Source organism: Salvelinus sp. IW2-2015, linkage group LG13 (assembly GCF_002910315.2).
Source record: "Salvelinus sp. IW2-2015 linkage group LG13, ASM291031v2, whole genome shotgun sequence".
NCBI classification, from domain to species: domain Eukaryota; kingdom Metazoa; phylum Chordata; class Actinopteri; order Salmoniformes; family Salmonidae; genus Salvelinus; species Salvelinus sp. IW2-2015.
In genome coordinates this window covers 16,650,866-16,671,419 of record NC_036853.1, presented here as the reverse complement: position 1 = coordinate 16,671,419, position 20,554 = coordinate 16,650,866, and the positions used below count along the sequence as shown (strand labels likewise).

General features: G+C 41.6%; 1 protein-coding gene, 2 long non-coding RNA genes and 5 other non-coding genes across 8 annotated transcripts in view; 1 reads left to right on the top strand and 7 right to left on the bottom strand.

Moving 5' to 3' along the window:
- The window catches only part of LOC111972206 (oxysterol-binding protein-related protein 9), a 34,508-nt gene extending 26,390 nt beyond the window's left edge, over window positions 1-8,118 (top strand). Inside the window, 14 exon segments of the mRNA XM_070446161.1 lie at window positions 9-162; window positions 397-509; window positions 749-864; window positions 960-1,045; window positions 1,199-1,376; window positions 1,838-1,922; window positions 2,031-2,141; window positions 2,337-2,400; window positions 2,870-3,010; window positions 3,144-3,222; window positions 3,447-3,538; window positions 3,756-3,891; window positions 6,128-6,176; window positions 6,179-8,118. Of these exon segments, the coding sequence (XP_070302262.1) occupies window positions 9-162; window positions 397-509; window positions 749-864; window positions 960-1,045; window positions 1,199-1,376; window positions 1,838-1,922; window positions 2,031-2,141; window positions 2,337-2,400; window positions 2,870-3,010; window positions 3,144-3,222; window positions 3,447-3,538; window positions 3,756-3,891; window positions 6,128-6,176; window positions 6,179-6,201 (1,427 nt within the window). The 3' untranslated portion in view covers window positions 6,202-8,118.
- Window positions 8,119-17,806: 9,688 nt separating this feature from the next.
- Window positions 17,807-18,199, bottom strand: LOC139028525 (uncharacterized). The gene is made up of 2 exons (XR_011480774.1): window positions 18,149-18,199; window positions 17,807-17,987 (listed from the first exon to the last, which is right to left on the bottom strand). It is a non-coding gene; the product is annotated as an uncharacterized lncRNA (long non-coding RNA).
- On the bottom strand, window positions 17,841-17,912 carry LOC111972421 (small nucleolar RNA SNORD47). Its single transcript, XR_002878444.1, has one exon. It is a non-coding gene; the product is annotated as a small nucleolar RNA SNORD47 (small nucleolar RNA).
- LOC111972432 (small nucleolar RNA SNORD78) lies at window positions 18,050-18,111 on the bottom strand. The gene has a single exon (XR_002878455.1). It is a non-coding gene; the product is annotated as a small nucleolar RNA SNORD78 (small nucleolar RNA).
- A 78-nt stretch (window positions 18,200-18,277) lies between the features above and the next one.
- Window positions 18,278-19,485, bottom strand: LOC111972205 (uncharacterized). The gene is made up of 4 exons (XR_002878397.2): window positions 19,471-19,485; window positions 18,809-19,271; window positions 18,564-18,635; window positions 18,278-18,383 (listed from the first exon to the last, which is right to left on the bottom strand). It is a non-coding gene; the product is annotated as an uncharacterized lncRNA (long non-coding RNA).
- Window positions 18,695-18,777, bottom strand: LOC111972425 (small nucleolar RNA snR60/Z15/Z230/Z193/J17). The gene has a single exon (XR_002878448.1). It is a non-coding gene; the product is annotated as a small nucleolar RNA snR60/Z15/Z230/Z193/J17 (small nucleolar RNA).
- LOC111972417 (small nucleolar RNA SNORD79) lies at window positions 19,135-19,213 on the bottom strand. Its single transcript, XR_002878440.1, has one exon. It is a non-coding gene; the product is annotated as a small nucleolar RNA SNORD79 (small nucleolar RNA).
- Window positions 19,486-19,612: 127 nt separating the features above from the next.
- On the bottom strand, window positions 19,613-19,692 carry LOC111972423 (small nucleolar RNA SNORD74). The gene has a single exon (XR_002878446.1). It is a non-coding gene; the product is annotated as a small nucleolar RNA SNORD74 (small nucleolar RNA).
- Between the last annotated feature and the right edge of the window lie 862 nt (window positions 19,693-20,554).

Sequence of the window (20,554 nt, the reverse complement as noted above, 5' to 3'; positions counted from 1 at the left end):
TGGTTCAGGGAGTGGCCCCTCGGACCCCAGCGGTGCCTCTCCCAGTCACATGACCATCCCCTCCCACTCGATCCCTGACTTTTCCTACTCCAGCAGCGAAGACGAGTTCTACGACGCTGACGAGTTCTACCAGAACAGCACGTCTCCCAAGCACCTTCTAGAGTGAGTGTGTATACTGTCTTTATCATAATCCATCCATACCAGTTACTGGGGTTTACAGGGACCAAGGAYGGGGAGGGAGGTTGTCCACCTCACCACATACACTACATACTTCATTATCATATAAGCTGATTGTGTTTTGCTAGAGGTGTGTTTATATCCTGGGCCTTTTATATATTTCCTGTCAGGTAATCAGTTCTTTCTTTTCATCTCTCCCTCCATCCTCTTCTCTGTCAGTTCCTCTCGGCCTCCTGCTGCCTTGCCTCACAGCGATGACGGAACAGTGCTGAAACGACCAGACACTAACGAGTCCCTCAACTCCTCCATGTCTAACGGCACCACTGATGCAGGTGATTCACACATGAACGCACACAAATCCACACACGCACATTGCCCTACTTATCCACGCACGTGTCTACCCCAAACAGGAAGCTATTTTTATGGAACAACATCATCACACATTCTGTTCCTGTTCTATTTTGGTGGATGTTTTATTTAGGAACAGAAAAGAGAACATCAGGATGTCCTGTATCAGTGGTGTTTGGCCTACTGTAGGTGTTTTAAACTGCCTACCGTCTGCTCTGGTCAGATCAATTTGACAGCCATGATGACGAGGCGGAGGATCAGGGGGAGTCTGTGGAGGAGCACAAGAGTGTCATCATGCACCTGCTGTCCCAGGTGCGACTGGGCATGGACCTCACCAAGGTAAGAGCTCTGTGTTTCTGTCTGTCTGTCCTGTCACTGTCTCTTTCTCTCTTGCTAACTGTTTCTTTCTCTTTCCCTCACTTCTCTCTCCTCAGGTGGTCCTCCCCACATTTATCTTGGAGAGGAGGTCTTTGCTGGAGATGTACGCTGACTTCTTTGCACATCCGGATTTGTTTGTCAGGTACACCACTTCAAACAGTCCCCCAAAATAACAACAACATTGCTTTTCAGAATCCCCCCATCATTTCCATTGAGGTCATTCTGCACAGATGTGTTCAGGTGGGGCCACAACTTTTCCATCCAGTGGTGTGATGGCTGATGTTTTCATCCCCAGTATCGCAGATCAGCTGGAGCCCAAAGAGCGCATGGTGCAGGTGGTGAAGTGGTACATGTCAGCCTTCCATGCGGGGAGGAAAAGCTCAGTGGCCAAGAAGCCTTACAACCCCATCCTGGGAGAGGTCTTCTTCTGCCACTGGGACCTGCCTTCAGAGAGCGAGGAGCCCACCGCAATGGTGAGCGTTGTACCACAGTAAAGACTGACAACTTATATTCATTTGATTTATATGCTGGTTTTTAGTAATACTATAATTAAGCAATAAGGCACGAGGAGTGGGTGTGGTATATGGCCAATATACCACAGCTAAGGGCTGTTCTTAGGCATGGTGCAGCGGAGTACCTGGATACAGCCCTTAGCCGTGGTATATTGGCCATATACCACAAACCCCCGAGGTGCCTTATTGCTATTATAAACTGGTTACCAACGTAATTAGAGCAGTAAAAATAAATGTTGTCATACCCGTGGTATACGGTCTGATATACCACGGCTGTCAGCCAATCAGCATTCAAGGCTCGAACCACCCAGTTTATAATCAATGTTATGTTTTGTGATACTGAGGCAAGTGTTTTTAATTGTTTCATCAAGCCTTTACTAATAAATTAATGTTTACCCCCGACCCCTCCTCCCACTCCTCAGGAGCCATCGTCAGAGGGTCCGGTGCCGTGGTCTTCAGCCAACAGTCTGTCTCTTATAGCAGAGCAGGTCTCTCATCACCCCCCCSGKGRGSTYCCCCCCCCCCCCCYCCCCCCCMAYTCAATATTTTACCCAGCTGTCAGAGTGCCAGAGCCATACATGTTAACTGTACTGTTGCTTTTCCTCTTCCTTGTAGTTTCTGCATTCTACGCAGAGTGTCTCAGAAAAAAKATTCAGTTCAACGCCCACATTTGGACCAAGTCAAAGTTCTTAGGAATGTCAATTGGAGTGCACAATATTGGCCAGGGTAAGACATTGCTTCAAGCACTTAGGCTTTCTGTTAACATCAAATATTTACCAACTACTATACATGGGAACACTTCTTTAGCTCACATAGTCCAAAACATTTCTCCTAATAAGATACAAAAAATACCACACACTTACAAAAACTTTTGTGTKTTTTGTGTATTCTGAAGTGTGTGCTTCCCCATCTCTCCTCCAGGATGTGTGTCCTGTCTGGAACATGACGAGCACTACATACTCACCTTTCCCAATGGATATGGCAGGTAGGGTCATRCTTGAAGAGTAATTATAAACTGGGTAGTTCGAGTCCTGAATGCTGATTGGCTGACAGCCATGGTATATCAAACCGTATACCWYGGGTATGACAAAACATTTATTTTTACTGCTCTAATTACATTGCTAACCAGTTTATAATAGCAATAAGGCACCTCAGAGGTTTGTGGTATCCAGGCACTCTGTGTTGCGTTGTGCATAAGAACAGCCTTTAGCCGTGGTATATTGGCCACATACCACACCCCCTCGGGCCTTATTGCTTAAATAACACACACTATCACAGTGTCTCAAGTTTGTGGTACTGGAAATAAAAGACCCATTTCAATTCACAATAAAACAGAATTCCAGTACAGCACACACAATTTACTATATATGTAAAGTGAGTGTGTGTAAATGGGTATAAGTTGCTATCTGGATTCCCTGACCTGACATGTAGTGGGGTGCTCCTTCTCTCTTCAGGTCGATCCTGACTGTCCCATGGGTGGAGTTGGGTGGAGAGTGTAACATCAACTGCTCCAAAACGGGCTACAGTGCCAGCATCGTGTTTCACACTAAGCCCTTCTACGGTGGCAAGAAGCACAGGATCACCGCTGAGATCTTGTAAGGGGATTTTGTTATTTGTAATCATCCACGTAGTGTTAGCCTATTCTTGCTTTATTAACTGTGCTCACAACAGTATATATTTTTGGGGGTTGTGATGTTAGTTAAATATTATAAATGTGTTTGTTTGCAGTCCTCCCAATGACAAGAAATCATTCTGCTCCATTGAAGGAGAGTGGAATGGAGTGATGTACGCTAAGTGGGCATCTGGGGTGAGTTCAGTTAAAACATTTGATCTCTGCTGGATATCAATGTGTTAATAGGTGATTCAGGAAAGGATTATTGTTTTAAGGAAATGACCTGTTCCATGTTTTTAATCCCTGACCTCAACATGTTCTCACTGAAGGTTGACCTCGTACATAAAAAGCAATATAGAAAGTGTTACAATTTAATACACTTTCAACCCAAACTTTTTATCTCTTGAATTTGAATCTAGGAAAACTCCTTGTTCATTGACACAAAGAAAATGGGCTGTATCAAGAAGAAGGTGAGGAAGTTGGAGGACCAGCTGGAGTACGAGTCCCGCAGGTGAGAAGTCTCTCTCTTCGTTTTATTATGGGCAGTAATAAGTGGCTGTTTTGTTCTGTCCATTTGCCTTTCTGTGGACTTGGCAGGAGCTACTACCCCCATGGCATCCAGTTTAATGTGACTATCAATCCAGCCAGGCACAAAATTATCAGATTTAGCAATATATTTATTTAGTTTGGTCCGGAACCTCAAGTCACTGTTTGTGTTTGACCCTCAGCCTKTGGAAGGATGTGACGGTCAGCCTGAAGTCGAGAGACATCGATGCAGCAACGGAAGCCAAGCACAGGCTGGAGGAGAAGCARAGGGGCGAGGCCAGGGAGAGGAAGGAGAATGAAATGCAGTGGGAAACTAGGGTGAGTGTRCCTGTTCTTATTACACATCTCCAGAGCCTGACAGCAATATTAACGGCCACCCAGTCCATATCAAGGTTAATAGTTCACGGTCATGATGATTGTATTTATTTTGATGGAAAGTATATGACTCATAGGGTGGCTCGCTTGCTTGGGGAAATAGTTGTGTTAATTGCAAATGTGCCTTCAGAATGTATTCACACCGCTTGACTTTCTCCACATTTTGTTGTGTTAAAAAGTGGGATTAAAATGTTTATAATTGTAATTTGTCAACGATCTACACAAAATACTCTTGTCAAAGTAGGAGAGAAYTTCTAAAGTCTTGATTTAGTTAAGTATTCAACCCCCWGAGTCAATACATGTTAGAATCACCTTTGGCAGCGATTACAGCTGTGAGTCTTTCTGGGTACATTTTTAAGAGCTTCATTGCTATACAACCATTTTCATGTCTTGCAATAGATTTTCAAGCAGATTTAAGTCAAAACTGTAACTTGATCACTCAGGAACATKCACTGTCCTCTTGGTAAGCAACTCCAGTGTAGATTTGGCCTTGTGTTTTAGGTTATTGTCCTGCTGAAAGGTGAATTTATCTCCCAGTGTCTGGTGGAAAGCAGACTGAACCAGGTTTTCCTCTAGGATTCTGCGTGTGCTTAGCTCCGTTCCATTTCTTTTTTACCCTGAAAAGCTCCACAGTCCTTAAAGATTACAAGCATACCCATAACATAATGCAGCCACTATGCTTGAAAATATGGAGAGTGGTACTAATGTGTTGTATTGGATTTGCCCCAAACATAACACAAAAGTTTAATGCTTTGCCACATTTTTTTATAGGATTATTTTAATGCGTTGTTGCAAACAGGATGCATGTTTTGGAATATTTTTTTATTCTGTACAGGCTTCATTTTTTCACTCTGTCAATTAGGTTAGTATTGTGGAGTAACTACAATTTCATTTTTATTTTTTTCAACTTTATTTAACCAGGTAAGCTAGTTGAGAACAAGTTCTCATTCACAACTGYGACCTGGCCAAGATAAAGCAAAGCAGTGCGACAGAAACAACAACACAGAGTTACACATGGAATAAACAAGCGTACAGTCAATAACACAATGGGGGRRAAAAGAAAGTCTATATACAGTGTGTGCAAATGGCATGAGGAGGTAAGGCAATAAATAGGCCATTGTAGCAAAGTAATTACAATTTAGCAGGTTAACACTGGAGTGATAGATGAGCAGATGATGATGAGCAGATGATGGTGTGTAAATGGTGATACTGGTGTGCAAAAGAGCAGCAAAGTAAATAAAAACAATATGGGGGATGAGGTAGGTAGGTTGGGTAGGCTATTTACAGATGGACTATGTACAGCTGCAGCGATCGGTTAGCTGCTCAGATAGCTGATGTTTAAAGTTGGTGAGGGAAATATAAGTCTCCAGCTTCAGCAATTTTTGCAATTTGTTCTTGTCACTGGCAGCAGAAAACTGGAAGGAAAGGCGGCCAAAGGGAGTGTTGTTGATCCATCCTCAGCTTTCTCCTATCACAGCCATTAAACTCTGTAACTATTTTAAAGTCACCATTGGCCTCATGGTGAAATTACTGAGCGGTTTTCTTCCTCTACGGCAACTAAGATAGGAGGACGCCTGTATCTTTGTAGTGCCTGGGTGTATTGATACACCATCCAAAGTGTAATTAATAWSTTCACCATGCTCAAAGGTATATTTAATGTCTGTTTTTTTACCCATCTACCAATAGGTAGGTRCCCTTCTTTGCGTGGCATTGAAAACCTCCCTGGTCTTTATGGTTGAATCTGTGTTTGAAATTCACTGCTCGACTGAGGGACCTTACAGATAATTGTATGTGTGGGGTACAGAGAGGAGAATGTCATTTAAAAATTGTTATTCGCACACACTGTGAGCCCATGCAACTCACATTTTTACTCCTGAACTTATTAGGTTGCATAACAAAGGGGTTGAATACTTATTGACTCAAGACATTTCAACTATTCATTTGTAATTAATTTGGAAAAACATCATTCCACTTTGACATTATGCGGTATTGTGTGTAGGCAGTGATATATATATATATATTTTTAAATCACAATTAAATCATTTTAAATTCAGGCTGTAACACCACAAAATGTGGAGAAGTCAAGGGGTGTGTGTACTTTCTGAAGGCGCTGTGACTTTTGGATTTTTATAAGCGGTATTGTAGTCCCTCTGATTGTCTCCATGTTTCCTCCCTGTAGTTGTTCCATGAGGATGGGGAGTGCTGGGTCTACGATGAGCCTCTACTGAAAAAACTGGATCACAGAGGCACTGAGGCCAAAGATGCAGATCTTGGAGTCTTAATAAGAACTCTTTTGCAAACCACTTCTTATCAAGCCTTGGAATGACTGATGATTGAACATGATCACAGCTTTGCATTTTCAAAGTAAAAATGTAATGAAATCAAGATGAAACATCTACAATGTAAAAAAAATAACCCTTGTTTTGCCACCCACATCTCCACTCTCCATCCCCTGAACGACTAAAAAAAGCATGACAAAAACAGTACCAATGCCCTTCGGCTACACAAACAAGTCCTCACAATCTTGCAGGAGAGTCCCTCAAGGGTCTGTTCTTTTCCTCGAGGGGCGGGTGTTTTGATCGAACAAACCTCGAAAAACAGCGTTCTGTACCTCAGGAACGCTGGTGACTGAGGAATGAATGGTGTACTTCCAGGAGTTAGACGGCCTTATGGTGGAATCACAAGGGGGACAACTTGGCTTGCCAACAACTAGCTACAGCTGTTTATATATAGATACTTATGATGAAAAWATATATATATATATATATATTCTCTTTTTTAAATTTTATTTATCTTTCTTTCTGGCAGTAGTAAATATTTGAGGATATGAACTCTATGGCAATACATCAGGAATCATTCCTTTTCCTTTCTACATTCGTGCCCTCTCAAGTTCGTTGACATTCTCTCCCCATTTACTAACTCCATCTAGTGCAGGAGTGTCAAACTCATTTTGCCCCGGGGGCCGCATTCTGTCTTCAACGAGGTCCAGAGGGCCGCATTGAAAATGTGTTATTTCCTCACCGTCATTTTTTTTGTTGAATTTCTGATGCTCCCTGACTGTCTGGCTTTCATTTTGGTGATTTATTAGCGAGCTGGACACAGTCAAGAAACTGTRAATGTAGGTCCATTATCATTTCAACACAGTGTAGATTTTATTTTTGTCATTTTAAAGTATATTGAGTTTTTTTTCACCTACGGGCCAGATGTTTGACACCCCTGGACTAGTGTATGTTTATCTGCTCAAGATGACCAGAAGAGGGACCCAAGAAGTCTGCATTTGCAAGATAGACAAAGGTGGAGTCGAGGAAGAGGACTTGTCACCATGTTTATAATTTTCCCTTGTGACATTTATGAACAAATGTATGTGTTTTGATTTGTTTTTCAGGTGATTGGGTAACATGCTAAGGCGCTTTAATGAGAGGTTTTATTGAGTGCTAAATTTGGTTTAGGGTACAAAATGTAATACCAGGTTAGATTATGTCCAGTGGTGGTGTTAAATAGGAAAGAATAATTGTCTTGTTTCTGCCTTTAATTGAAAGGTTCATTCCCCATTCAGTGCCACATCATTTTAAACTAAATAAGCAGATGTTTGGATAAGTACCTAAAAGAATATCTCTATCTTTCACTTGAGCATATGAATCATATGACTGTGGATATTMTTCAGCGAACCCATTATGTGAAATATTGTCAGCTAAAGACAGATCTATTCCTTTTCCCCTCAGAAGACGTTTTATCAGTAAGCAAGGCCAGGTAATACAGTACATGAATTTACATTTTGGTTATTGGAAAGGAATTGTGACCAAAACCATTTGTAGAGAGAGCACATTCCTGCTGAATACACGCACTCAATGATTGCCTGTGGTGAKAAACTCAACAAGTTCACTTAACCGAAATGTAAAGGTAGAGTATCATCCTTTTATCTCTAAAGTAGATAAATACTGTATCTTCTTATATAATAGAATTTACAGAGGTTACAAACTCAAGCCATTTTTCTTTTCATGTTATGACTTTGTAAATTAATATTGAATCAAGGCCTTGCCATACATTTCAGTATCGCTTCAAAAGAGCAATCGGAACAAAATGTATTTTTTATTTACTTTGAATCATAACCATTGATTGTATTAGATTTTCATGTTTATTGATGCATAATATTAAATCTCCATGAGTTTACCGCTGTGTTTGACATCCTTCGTTGAAAAAGCTTGTGGCTGAAGCAGTACAAGTACATAAGTATACATTATAGTAATGAATCTCAAACGGCATTATTATATCTGATATGATAGAAAGTAAATTATACTCATTTATAGTATTTGAGTATCTATTCAGATTATAAGTGATATGAAATTAGCTGTTCTGCGACTAAAGCCTTGTTCACGCTGCAGGCCTTCATGCTCATATCAGTTTTGTACTACTGACTGTCCAAAAAGCAAGTTACAAATGACCAAATTGGATTGGTGCGTGTTCAGACAGCAGTCATTTGCTGACATGGCTACGCTAGTTGTCATAGTAAGGATGGGTGTTTGCACAGYGGTGTAGGCTGRTTGCTGGTGGTGCTCRTGCTTCCTATCACTCAGAAGTTATGTAGCAAGCTGAGGTGACAACAATACCTGCCATGGATATTTCCCAGTTGCCTTGAATGTTCAAAATCATAGTTAAAGGAAACACTTTTAAAAAAAAGGCTCAATGGATAAGAAGAATCCAACTTAATTTGTCTAGCCACAACAGTCGACGATCTAGCTTGGTAGCTGTTTAGCTTTTTATCACATTCACTGATTTGTTTGTAAACAATTAAGCTAGTTAGCTACCACATGTTATTGTCAAACTGTCAACAGAGTAGCTAGCAAGCAACAAGATATGCCAAATAATAGTCCAAAAACCACTTGCAGGCAAATAAATCAGATTTGACAGACACAAGTCACAGGAATCAGATTTATATCTGACTTCAAACCACCTACGAAGATGGTTTGAAATGTGGCTTGAAATATCCGATTGCTTTTGGCTGTTCAGACTGCAGGGAAAAGACCAGATTCGAATCGGGAATGCAAATAAATAGATTTGAGTCATTTCAAACTGCCAATGCGAACACGGCTTAGTCTACAATGAGCTCAACACGTAGCGCATACCAAAGGTGAATCTCAAATGTGGCTTCTTCTCCTCTCGCCTTCATCTTCACTAATTGAAAAAAAATGAACCGCTGTAAGAAATATATTGAATCCCTTTTGTTTCACCTGTCCTTTTTGCTTTCACATCAGTGCAGGTGGAGGAAATAAGGAGAAGAATCCACTGTACTATTGAAATGCACCCAGGCGTGGAAAAAAATGCAGGTGTATCATAGCCACTTTATAGAGCACATTATTTATAGAGCATATTATTAGATATTCTTTGCTTGTATCCATCGCAATTTGTGGATGTGGTTTGGTCTTGATGCAGCATGTAGTATCTGGGATCTACATCTGTTTATATTAGTTACTTATACTGTTACTAAGCGGTGATGTATTACGACAGTGTTACGTTACTACACCTAATAGGAAATGCACATGCGCACTAGTGTGCCCGGGAACTGTAGAGCACGAGAAGTTTGGACTAAACGGAAAACTAACTGTACTCCCGTTTCCTGCCTAATCATTTCTCCACAACACAAATATTACAGTGGCGACGAGGTGATTAAACTTCTTTAACGGACATTGCTTGAAGGGAAGAATGTTGCGTGAGTAATGAAACTCAAAATAATTACGTAATTCGTCAGTTATTTTTTATTTTCTTTCGCCAGTAAAAAAGGCTAAGCACTGCTAGCAGGTACAGTGTTCAGGAGCTGCCAAGTAGCAAGACTATTGGAGTCCAGAATAGCGACACTGCCCTCTGGTGGTAAAAAAAAAAAAAAAAAACTGTCATTGAACCCATTGAAATTAGGCGATCTCGGTGGAGAAATATTGTCAAGAAAAAAGAAAAAAAAAAGGAAGAAGGAACGTAACACGGTGTGTACATTATTACATTATTAGAAACTTCTGAAGTGAAGAATTAGAGGAAAATTAAGGAATACAAGGAATAAGGAAACTGAACAATTAACTGTGAAAATGGCAACCATTGGTCGAGTACCAGAGTTTGAGGCACAAAAGAGGATTTTGATTCCTATTTGGAGCGTTTTGAGCGTTGGCTGGCTGCAAATGAAATCAAGGATGAAAAGAAAGCAGATGTATTTCTCAGTGTTTTGGGTCCAACTGAGTATGGATTGCTGAAAGGTCTCATTGAACCAATAAAAGCAGTTGAGTTGAACTATGCAGAACTGACAAACTCTTTCAAGGCATTTCAAGCCTAAGCCAATTCTCATTGCAGAACGTTTCAGATTTTACCAACGTCACCAGAGTCAAGGGGAAACCGTGGCTGACTACATCCTTGCTTTGAAAAGGCTGGCAAGTACATGTGAGTTTGCACAATTTCTTGATGATGCTCTTCGAGACAAGTTTGTATGTGGTCTCACAGGTGAAGCATATCACAGAAGGCTTCTGTCAGAGAAGGACCTGACCTTTCGGAAAGCCTGTGATATTGCACTTGGACTCGAGCTTGCCCACAGGATACTATTGAGCTATCGGGATATGCAGAACGTCAGAAAGGTGTTCACAAGGTCAGTGATGCACGTGGTGAAAAAGGCTCACAAAAGTCACACTTTTCTCAGTCCCGTCCTCAAGGTTACACAAGAACAAAGCAGCCCACATCTCAAAAGTCTAAGCCAAGTTGCTACAGATGTGGGGGAGATAATCATCAGCACAGTGAATGTCGATTCCAAAATGTAAAGTGCCACAATTGTGGAAAGGTTGGACATTTACAGAAAGTGTGTAAAGCCTCAAAACGCACAGCAAGAGTGCACAAAGTGTCAGACGCAGCACAAGAGAGGAAGGTACTACTGAAACAGTATTGGAACTGTCCAAATGTACACAGCTCAACAACAAAAAGATGGAATCTATCTCAACATGGAGTTAGCGGGAAAACCGGTAAAAATGCAGCTGGACACCGGAGCGTCTGTATCTCTGGTTCCAGAGAGACTCTACAAAGAAAAACTGAAAGAGTGCCCTCTTCAGCCAGCGTCCATCCGCCTTTCTTCATACACTGGTGACACTATTCCTGTGTTAGGGCAGATCCAGGTACCAGTCCGGTATGAGGGGAAGGAGTGGACGCTACCGCTTGTCATTGTTAAAGGAGAAAAATAAGCCTTGCTAGGCAGAAACTGGCTACAAAAGATCAAGTTGAACTGGGGAGAAATCTTCAGTCTGAGAAAGGACAAACCAGTGAGTCAGGCTACACTCACTAACATGCTGGAGAAGCACAAAGAACTTTTCAAAGATGGCTACGGCGAAATACAAGACTTCACAGCGAAAGTCAGAGTGCAAGAAGGAACCAAGCCTATCTTTCACAAACCACGTCCAGTTCCTATGCTCTTAAGGAAGCAGTAGAGAAGGAACTGGACCGCCTACAGAAGAATAACATAATCACGAAAGTAGCGAGGAGCGACTGGGCCGCTCCGATTGTTGTAGTCCCAAAGAAAGACAAGACCGTCAGAATGTGCGGTGACTACAAGGTCACAGAAATCGCTGCATACTACCAGAGGAATATCCACTACCAAACGCTGAAGATCTGTTTGCCACTCTAGCTGGTGGGAAGGTTTTCAGTAAGCTGGACCTGGCATTCGCTTATCAGCAACTGAAGCTGGATCCGGAGTCAGAACAGTATCTGACCATCAATACACACAAGGGGCTATTCAGATTCAATCGCTTGGCCTATGGAATCTCGACAGCTCCAGCGATATTCCAACACACAATGGATCAGATCTTGGACAGTATAGACAACGTTGTGTGCTTCATGGACGACATCCTCGTGTCAGCACCAACCATTGGAGAGCACCTGGTAGTGCTGGACAAAGTGATGTCAAGACTGGAGAAATACGGAGTGAGAATGAAACGCAGAAAGTGTGAGTTCCTCCAGGACTCAGTGGAGTATCTCGGATACAAGATTGATGCACAAGGCCTGCACCCAACCAACAGCAAGGTGGAAGCAATTGTAAACGCACCAGCACCCACAAATATCTCAGAGCTGAGGTCATTTTTGGGGCTCCTGAACTATTACGGAAAGTTTGTGGCAAACTTGTCCACATTGTTGCATCCGCTTCACCAACTGCTGCAGGCCGATACAAAGTGGAATTGGTCCCCACAATGCGAAGAAGCATTCAAGACTTGCAAACAGCGTCTGCTAAAGAGCAAGTGGCTTGCCACTACAACACAGAGATGAAGCTGAGACTCGCGTGTGATGCATCTCCATACGGAGTAGGAGCCGTCATCTCACATGTTCTATCGTCAGGTGAAGAACACCCTATTGCATTTGCATCACGGACTCTGTCACCAAGTGAGAAAAATTATGCTCAAATTGAGAAGGAAGCCCTGAGCATAATATTCGGAGTGAAGAAGTTTCACAAATACCTGTACGGAAGGAAGTTCCAACTGCTGACAGATCACAAGCCTCTGTTGGCCATCCTTGGACCAAAATCAGCTATACCAACCCTTGCTGCACTTCGAATGCAACGTTGGGCTCTGATATTGTTAGCCTACGACTACGAGATGAGTACAGACGATCCAGTGATCACGCAAATGCAGATGCACTATCAAGACTACCATGCAATAGTGACTCCGACAGTGAAGATGATAGAGCAGTCTTCCAGATCTCTCTCATTGACGAACTGCCCATACTGCTTCAGACATAGCAGAGGAAACAAGGAAAGATCCAGTGCTTTCCAAAGTCTTGGACTTAACATTAGGAGTATGGCCAAACTTCGTAAATGACGATAACCTTCGTCCATTCATCGACAAGAAAGACCAGTTGTCCACTGATCAAGGATGTGTTCTGTGGGGATTAAGGGTGGTGGTACCTCACAAATTCCAGAGGAGACTGCTATCTGACCTGCATGAGGGACATCCAGGGATCACTCGAATGAAAGCACTCGCTCGCAGTTATCTGTGGTGGCCTGGACTGGATCAGGACATTCAACAGCATGTAGGCCACTGCTCACCTTGTGAAGCTGTTCGCAACAAGCCTGCTGCTGCACCTCTTCATCCATGGTCCTGGGCTGCGACACCTTGGGAACGCATCCATGTGGATTACGCCGAGATTGACAAGCAACATTTCCTTGTTGTCGTCGATGTCCATTCCAAGTGGATGGAAGTGTTCCCTACTCAACTGACCACAGCTGAGAAGACCATCAATCTTCTCAGACACCTGTTCGCATCCTTTGGACTAGTCAAGGAGCTCGTATCGGACAATGGCCCTCCTTTCACGTCAAAAGATTTTGAAATGTTTCTCAGAACAATGGAGTAAGGCACATCCTGTCACCACCTTACCATCCGCGATCAAACGTAGCAGCGGAGAGAGCCGTGCAAACCTTAAGAAGGCCTGGACTAGACTCGAGGTTCAGTCTGTGCCCACCCACCAAAGGCTTCCGCGGTTCCTGTTTACTTACCGTAACACACCACACACAGTAAATTAATGTACACCAGCTGAACTGTTTCTGAGACGCCAACCACGTACCCGCCTGACATTGTTGAAACCAAACTTGTCAAGCACTGTGGCAAAGCACCAGCTACAGCAGAAGAAAGCTCATGACAGACACTCAAAGACTGTCAGAGAATTCAAAGAGGAGAGAGAGGGTGATGGTACGTGATTTCAGACACCCCAAGAGCCTGTGGAACTCAGGTGTGATCTTGCAACGCAAAGGACCTTTGACTTACCAAGTCCAAATTGGTCATCGCCAGGTCAACGTTCATGTGGATCATCTGCTACGGTCCAACGCCCCAGCAGAGACACGCCGAGAGAACAATAACGACCCCCAGGACTATTCTCCTGACTGTGGACGTACGGAGAGATAGAGCCTGACCTTCCACCCGAACCTGGCCCACCACCGGAAGCCCAGGAGGAGCGGAGATATCCTATTCGACAGCGAAGGGCACCTCAAAAGCTTGACCTGTGAGTTGAACTGTTTAAGGTAAAAGACAGTAAAACAAACAAACACTTTAATATGTCCTAGATAAAAGGAAAGAAAAAGGACATTATCTGGGTTAGTTATTAGGACACAAACTCCATCTTCGGGGCAGAATAATCCCCTGGATTTGTGCTGGGCTCTGAAAAGTCTGCTTCAACCCAGTAGTTGAAAAAGTTAAGAATGCATTGTTCAGATATTGCATTAGTAGTTCCCTAACATATTTACCTTGTTCTCTGGGAGTTAAAAACTATGGGGGAGGAGTGTAGTATCTGGGATCTACATCTGTTTATATTAGTTACTATACTTGTTACTAAGCGGTGATGTATTACGACAGTGTTACGTTACTACACCTAATAGGAAATGCACATGCGCACTAGTGTGCCCGGAACTGTAGAGCACGAGAAGTTTGGACTAAACGGAAAACTAACTGTACTCCCGTCTCCTGCCTGGTCATTTCTCCACAACACAAATATTACACAGCAGAGATTGGATTTTTTGTCAGAAAATAAATGTTGGCTAAACTTCTCAAGTGTTCTCTGGTTCTGCTTTAATTTACCACATTTTTACTGGGTCTTACACATACCTCATTGGTACGACCCAGTAGCCAATGAGAATAGAGAGAAATAGTAACGTGTCTTTTTGTAGGCACTAACTCCGCCATGGTTGGATAAACACCGAAATAAGGTCTGCGGTAAACACAGGTTTAGGAGATCTTATACGTTTTGTCCTGTAAGATCATTTCATTAGTTAACGCCACTTTTTGTGAATTTGAATAATTCATGTTATTTTTTTAAATGCACGTAAAGGCTTCATAATTCATTAAGGTCAAGTTAACTGACTGCTATTATCTCATAGAACAAAACGTATAAGATCTAATAAGCCTGTGTTCACCTCAGACCTTATTTTCGTTTTATTTCCAAAACATTATTAACCCATTCATTTTTCCAATAGCTGAACGGAACACGGGTAACTCGTTTCCGTGTTTTAGAACTACAAGCTGACGAGCTCTTGTGCTAAAACAGATCACACGTTCATTGGTTGAGGCGCATTCCACCACGCTCTACACAAGACAGAGGAAGAGGCGAAGCAAGAGCGATAACTCGCCCCAAAATCAGTCTTTTCCAACAGGTGGCGTTTTTTCCAGCTCACCCAAGCGAGTAGATTTTGTGTGGAGGTCAATACTGTGTCTAATTTGGTCAACATAGTAATGGCTTATTTGCATCGTGAGGTTTATTTAATCGAATATACGTTTTGTAATGCTGAGGTTGTTATGAGTGTACTGATTTAAGAACACATGACATCCCGGAAATGTTAGAAAAAACACTTTATATCGGAGTTGTGTCTGTTAGTGATATCCGGAATCATTGGGACGTCCCTACCCTAACCCTTAAATAACCTGCTTACTTTTAACCATTTTAAACGTCAACGTCAGTGGGGGTAGGGACGCCCCAAGAATTTCTGAATAGCAAGGACGATTGTGGTTGTTCACACGCCTATCTGCCCTACAATGGTCCCACCTGATCTTGCTTTTTGTTTTCTTTAACAAGATCAGCTTTACAAAACATATATCTGTTTATTTTCTATTTCATGAGTTACAGACATTTGTTTTGCATCATAATTTTGTTGAAAAAATACAATATATTTATTCCACATTTAATAGGGCAAAAACAAATTGCTGATTGCCTTCCTTTTTATTTACGGCATTTATTGTCATTGTTAGAGCGGCCAATCTCTGGTCAATATAATGGAACATATGTTTTATTTTATTGAACCTTTATTTAACTAGGAGAAGCCCATTGAGCCCATTCTCTTTTTCAAGGGAGACCTGGCCAAGAGGGCAGCGACAATCAATACATTACGGAATTAAAATGGAGAACAATACAACAACGTGATCCAGCCTAAAAAGGCATTTATACTCCTCTGTAACAGAGTCTCCCATCAAAAATGTAAATTCATTCAGTGGCACTAACATATCTAGATGAAGCATGGATTGCAGACTATTCCATGGCTCTGGTGCACAGGACGAGAAGGCAGTCTTGCCTAATACTGTAAATGTCCTGGGGACTTTAAGTAGCAACCACCTAGCAGACCAGGTATGGTAACTGCTGCTGGTGAAGGAGACCAGACTACAGAGGTAAAGAGGGAGTTTACCCAAAAGGGCTTCGTAGATAACCTGCCTAAATGACGTTGGTAGTCATGAGGTGCTTTGAACGGTTGGTCATGGCTCACATCAACACTATCATCCCGGAAACCCTAGAGTAGACCCACTTAGTCCCCTCCTGTACTCCCTGTTCACCCACGTCTGCGTGGCCAAGCACGACTCCAACACCATCATTTAATTTGCTGACGACACAACAGTGGTATGTATGCCTGATCACCGACAACGATGAGACAGCCTATAGGGAGGAGTCTAGGTCCAAAAGGCTCCTTAACAGCTAAGACTCCTGAACAATTTATCAAATGGCCACCYTGACTATTTGTTTTTACACTGCTGCTATTCGCTGTTTATTATCTGTGCATAGTCACTTTATCCCTACCTACATGTACAAATTACCTTGACTAACCTGTACCCCTGCACATTGACTCGGTACTGGTACCCCCTGTATATAGCCTAGTAATTATTATGTCATCTTATTGTGTTACTTTTTATTATATTTTTTACTTTAGTTTATTTAGCARATATTTTCTTAACTCTATTTCTTGAACTGCATTGTTGGTTAAGGGCTTGTAAGTAAACATTTCACTGTAARGTCTACCTACACCTGTTGTACAAAAACWATTTGATTTGATTTCTGCGCATATAAAGTGAGGTCCAACCCAACATCTGGTACAAGGTGCAATGGTKGGTGAGTGATTTGGCATTTGTAATAAAGCGCAAAAATGCATGATAAACAGAGTCCAGTCTCTGTAAGAAARAGGAGGCTGCATACAGCAAGTCACCATAATCAATGACAGAGAAAAGTGGCCTGAACAAGCTTCTTTCTATCCATTAACGGGAAGCAAGCCTTATTACGAAAATAAAAACCCAATTTCAATGTAATCTTCCTCACAATATTATCCATATGAACTTTAAAGGACAACTTGTCATCCAGTTTTTGTCAAATGAACGTCTAATATTTGAACAAAATGAAACTATTTTCTCAGTCTTTCAGAAGTTTGGTACGGAGCTCGGTAAAAAAAAAAGCGTCTGTTGTATCATTTTGGAACCTCCTGCATGCCAAAATCCTATCCATTCAAATGATATGGACTCGTCAGTTCAGCCAACGGTAGCATGGGGTGCTTCATATGCTCTCGTCAATTGCATTTCTACTTGAATATACGCCACCGCATGTCAGCTAGCAAAATAGCCAACATTAGCCTGCCTAGCTACTGCCCAAGTTATTTCTACAATTTCAAAACGCACACAACAGCATTACTTGGAAGACGTTGCGCATTTGCAACTTCACATTCGTTTTACTTGAAGGTACTCTCCTTAATAAATACTAAGTTGTGCTTTTCCAATCTTTGTGTTTTAAAAGGTTATTTTCTAACTAGATCAAATATATTTCTCTTCAAAGTTGCAGTTTGATCTGGAACCAAATGATTCCACAATTTGAATATGATTTATTAAATCACTAAAGCCATCTATAAACACGATCTTACCTACTACCATGACATTGTGACCAATAGTTAGGTAAACACATTAAATTCAAGACAGGGATAATTCACACCTTTTATTGATAGCGGAAACAGTAAACTCGCAGTATAAAATGTGGTCTGAATTATGGACTTCTCCACTGCATCCTTGATATCCGTCATCATTCCTGAGGAATGGCAAAGAGAACTAAGCAAAACGCATTCACAAACAAACTCAGTAAATTATATTATTTATAACCTCAGATATAAATGGAACGGTATAGTATAATCAGAAAAATCATTTGGCAGAATGTCTTCATCATAGGTTGAGTAAAGGGCAACTGCACATTACATAATCTCACCTTGTTCTAGCTACACTGGCAGTTGTAAATTCACTGGCCACCTAGAGAGAGATTAAGTTATTTTAGACAAATTACAATCATGGGCAAGCAATGCACTTCCAGGTTCCTCAGTTTTGGTAATGTCCACATAAAATTCAGGTCAGACATTTGTAAGCATCACTGAAACTCAGTTAAGTGGACTACCCAAATCTATGTATACAACCTGACAGGGAGAGCTCTACATGAGTTCCAATCTTCATGCAGGACCCTGCACCTGCAAATAAGTGAAAGATTATCACAATGACTCAAAATGAATGGGGTCATTTTAGAATGAGTGTAACAATGTACTGAACCAGAGACAATTAGTCATCCTTTAGTTGTAATTTCAAATAACCACGTGTAACTCACTTAAGTCATCTTTCTTGCCACACCAGATCCTTGTTCTGCATCTAATGGGTCTGAATAGAGTACAGAATTTTAATCAAAATGCTCAAGGTATCCAAACCCAGAAAACAAAGAACCTCAATCTAATCAGTGTAAATATTGTCCTCAAAGAGATCAGAGACCTGATTCAATGTCATCATTTCAGATTGCACTATGCTGTTCCCTTCATTTTATATAGAAACTTAGTAGCTTACCCTAGATTAACAGCCAAACTAGACTTGAGCCTCCAGGATCCAATCAGAGCCACGAGGTCAGAAACTTCAGTTCTGTAAAGATAAACGGTCAGGGTTGTTAGGCAAAAAATGATAAATATGCTTTGAAATCAAGGATACATCAGATAGGAGCGAAAGACATGCTGAGTATTCATCATAGAGTATAAGCTGAACTATGCTGTCATCATTGTATCAAGTATTAAGCCTAAATTAAACAAACAACCTACCCTTTGTCAAAGTTTCAGTCAAATGACAATTTCCATTGGCTTCTGAAAATGGAAAGGTCCCATGATCTTCATGCAGTGAGTTTAACCTACTGAAATGGATACAGATGGGAGAAACAGCAAAGCTGCTTAGTCTTCATGGTGCATCTGCTGACCACATTCATTGTCTCACATGATAAAGTATCATTATCTTGGTTGAATGCAAAGTGTAGTAGCTTACCATGCAACAGGTTCAGATATTGCATTCCCAGATAGGCCATCTGCAGATTAGAAATAAACCATTATTTTTGTCTCAGGAGAGAAAGGACTGGCTTCATTGAAAGCAGCTGCACTGCATCGTAAAACATTTCATTCATTATTTTTCAGAGAGTTCCCAATGTTTTTTTTAAACAGTCATCATTTACAGTACAAGACACTGAAACTGCTAAATACATGAAACATACCCAATGCCACAACTTGTCTGCAGCTGTAAAAGAATAAATGTAAAGTGAGCCTTTAAAATATCTTACAGTATATGCAAACACGTGCTGTGCCTCAGAACATGCAATTTGGTGTGCAGATTCATCATCCAGAAGATCAAGAGTAGCAATGGGGTCATCAGTGGCACGGGCTCAAATTCTTCGATTTAACACGTGGGTGTTGGTAACACTAATAATCATGCATACCTCATTCTGAATCTTCCAACTTGTGTTGCTTCTCAGCAATACCTGCGAAACACAAATAACTCAGATCTGCAAAACTGTCCTTTGATAAAATGTCAGTTGAAACTAGGACAGTGCAGTAATAGTGAAAGAGCAATTATGTTAGTTCCAAGTCAGAATGGTTGGCGTTTCCTCAATGTAACTCAGATGTCCCTACCAACACTTATTTCATCATGAAGAAAGGGAGGCCCAGCTTGCCGGGGTACAAATTGACTGCGTTGTAGTTAATGTTCGGCGTTCTATAATTAAAGTGCACTCGAGTTCACTTGTTCCTAACTCGATCCTCTAGTACCCACCTACAAATTATTATATTAACTAAGCAGGCTCAATGAGTTGAATCAGGTGCTTTATCCAGAGCTACAACATAGCGGCATGTTGGGGGGGGGGTATCTAGGACTTGAGTATGGTAACACTGTCCTAGAAGAAATTCTGCTAGATTGAAAGAGACAAAAACGTGTTCACCACACGTGAGACACGTGGTGGAGTTACGCCTGCTAACTAAGGCTAGCGAGCGCAACACGACCTAGCTAGGTCCTTTCGCAAGATTATGACACATTTACCAGACATAACTAATAAACTATTACGGCAAATACAAATTGATAGATGACTGGAAGCATGTGCATTAAATACATAACCTTGGACTAGAAACTACAAGACAAAAAATCTTACCTTTCTTCAGGATCGAGAGGGAGAAGGAGACCGATGAAAGGGTGGAGGCTGACTTTATATGGAATGTATTCGCATTGGTTTATGGGAAAAGTCAGTATCTTCTTCTGTGATTGGCCAAACACGATTTTATTGGAAGCCCTCGCGGCGGAACACGGAACGGTTGGCTGGGGGCGGGTCGAACCCACCCACCACACTTTTTAATTTGCGCGCAGGCTTTCCAAACGCGGTGTTCGTAAACTCACCGCTAGAAGGATTCAGTTTTTGTCAAATTGACCTCAGTTGTGATTTTTCGTAGCAGGTTAGGATAATGTAAGGTAAGGGAAATTAGGTTAGGGAAAGGGCTAGGGTTAGCAAAAATACTACAATGTCAATGTGTAAC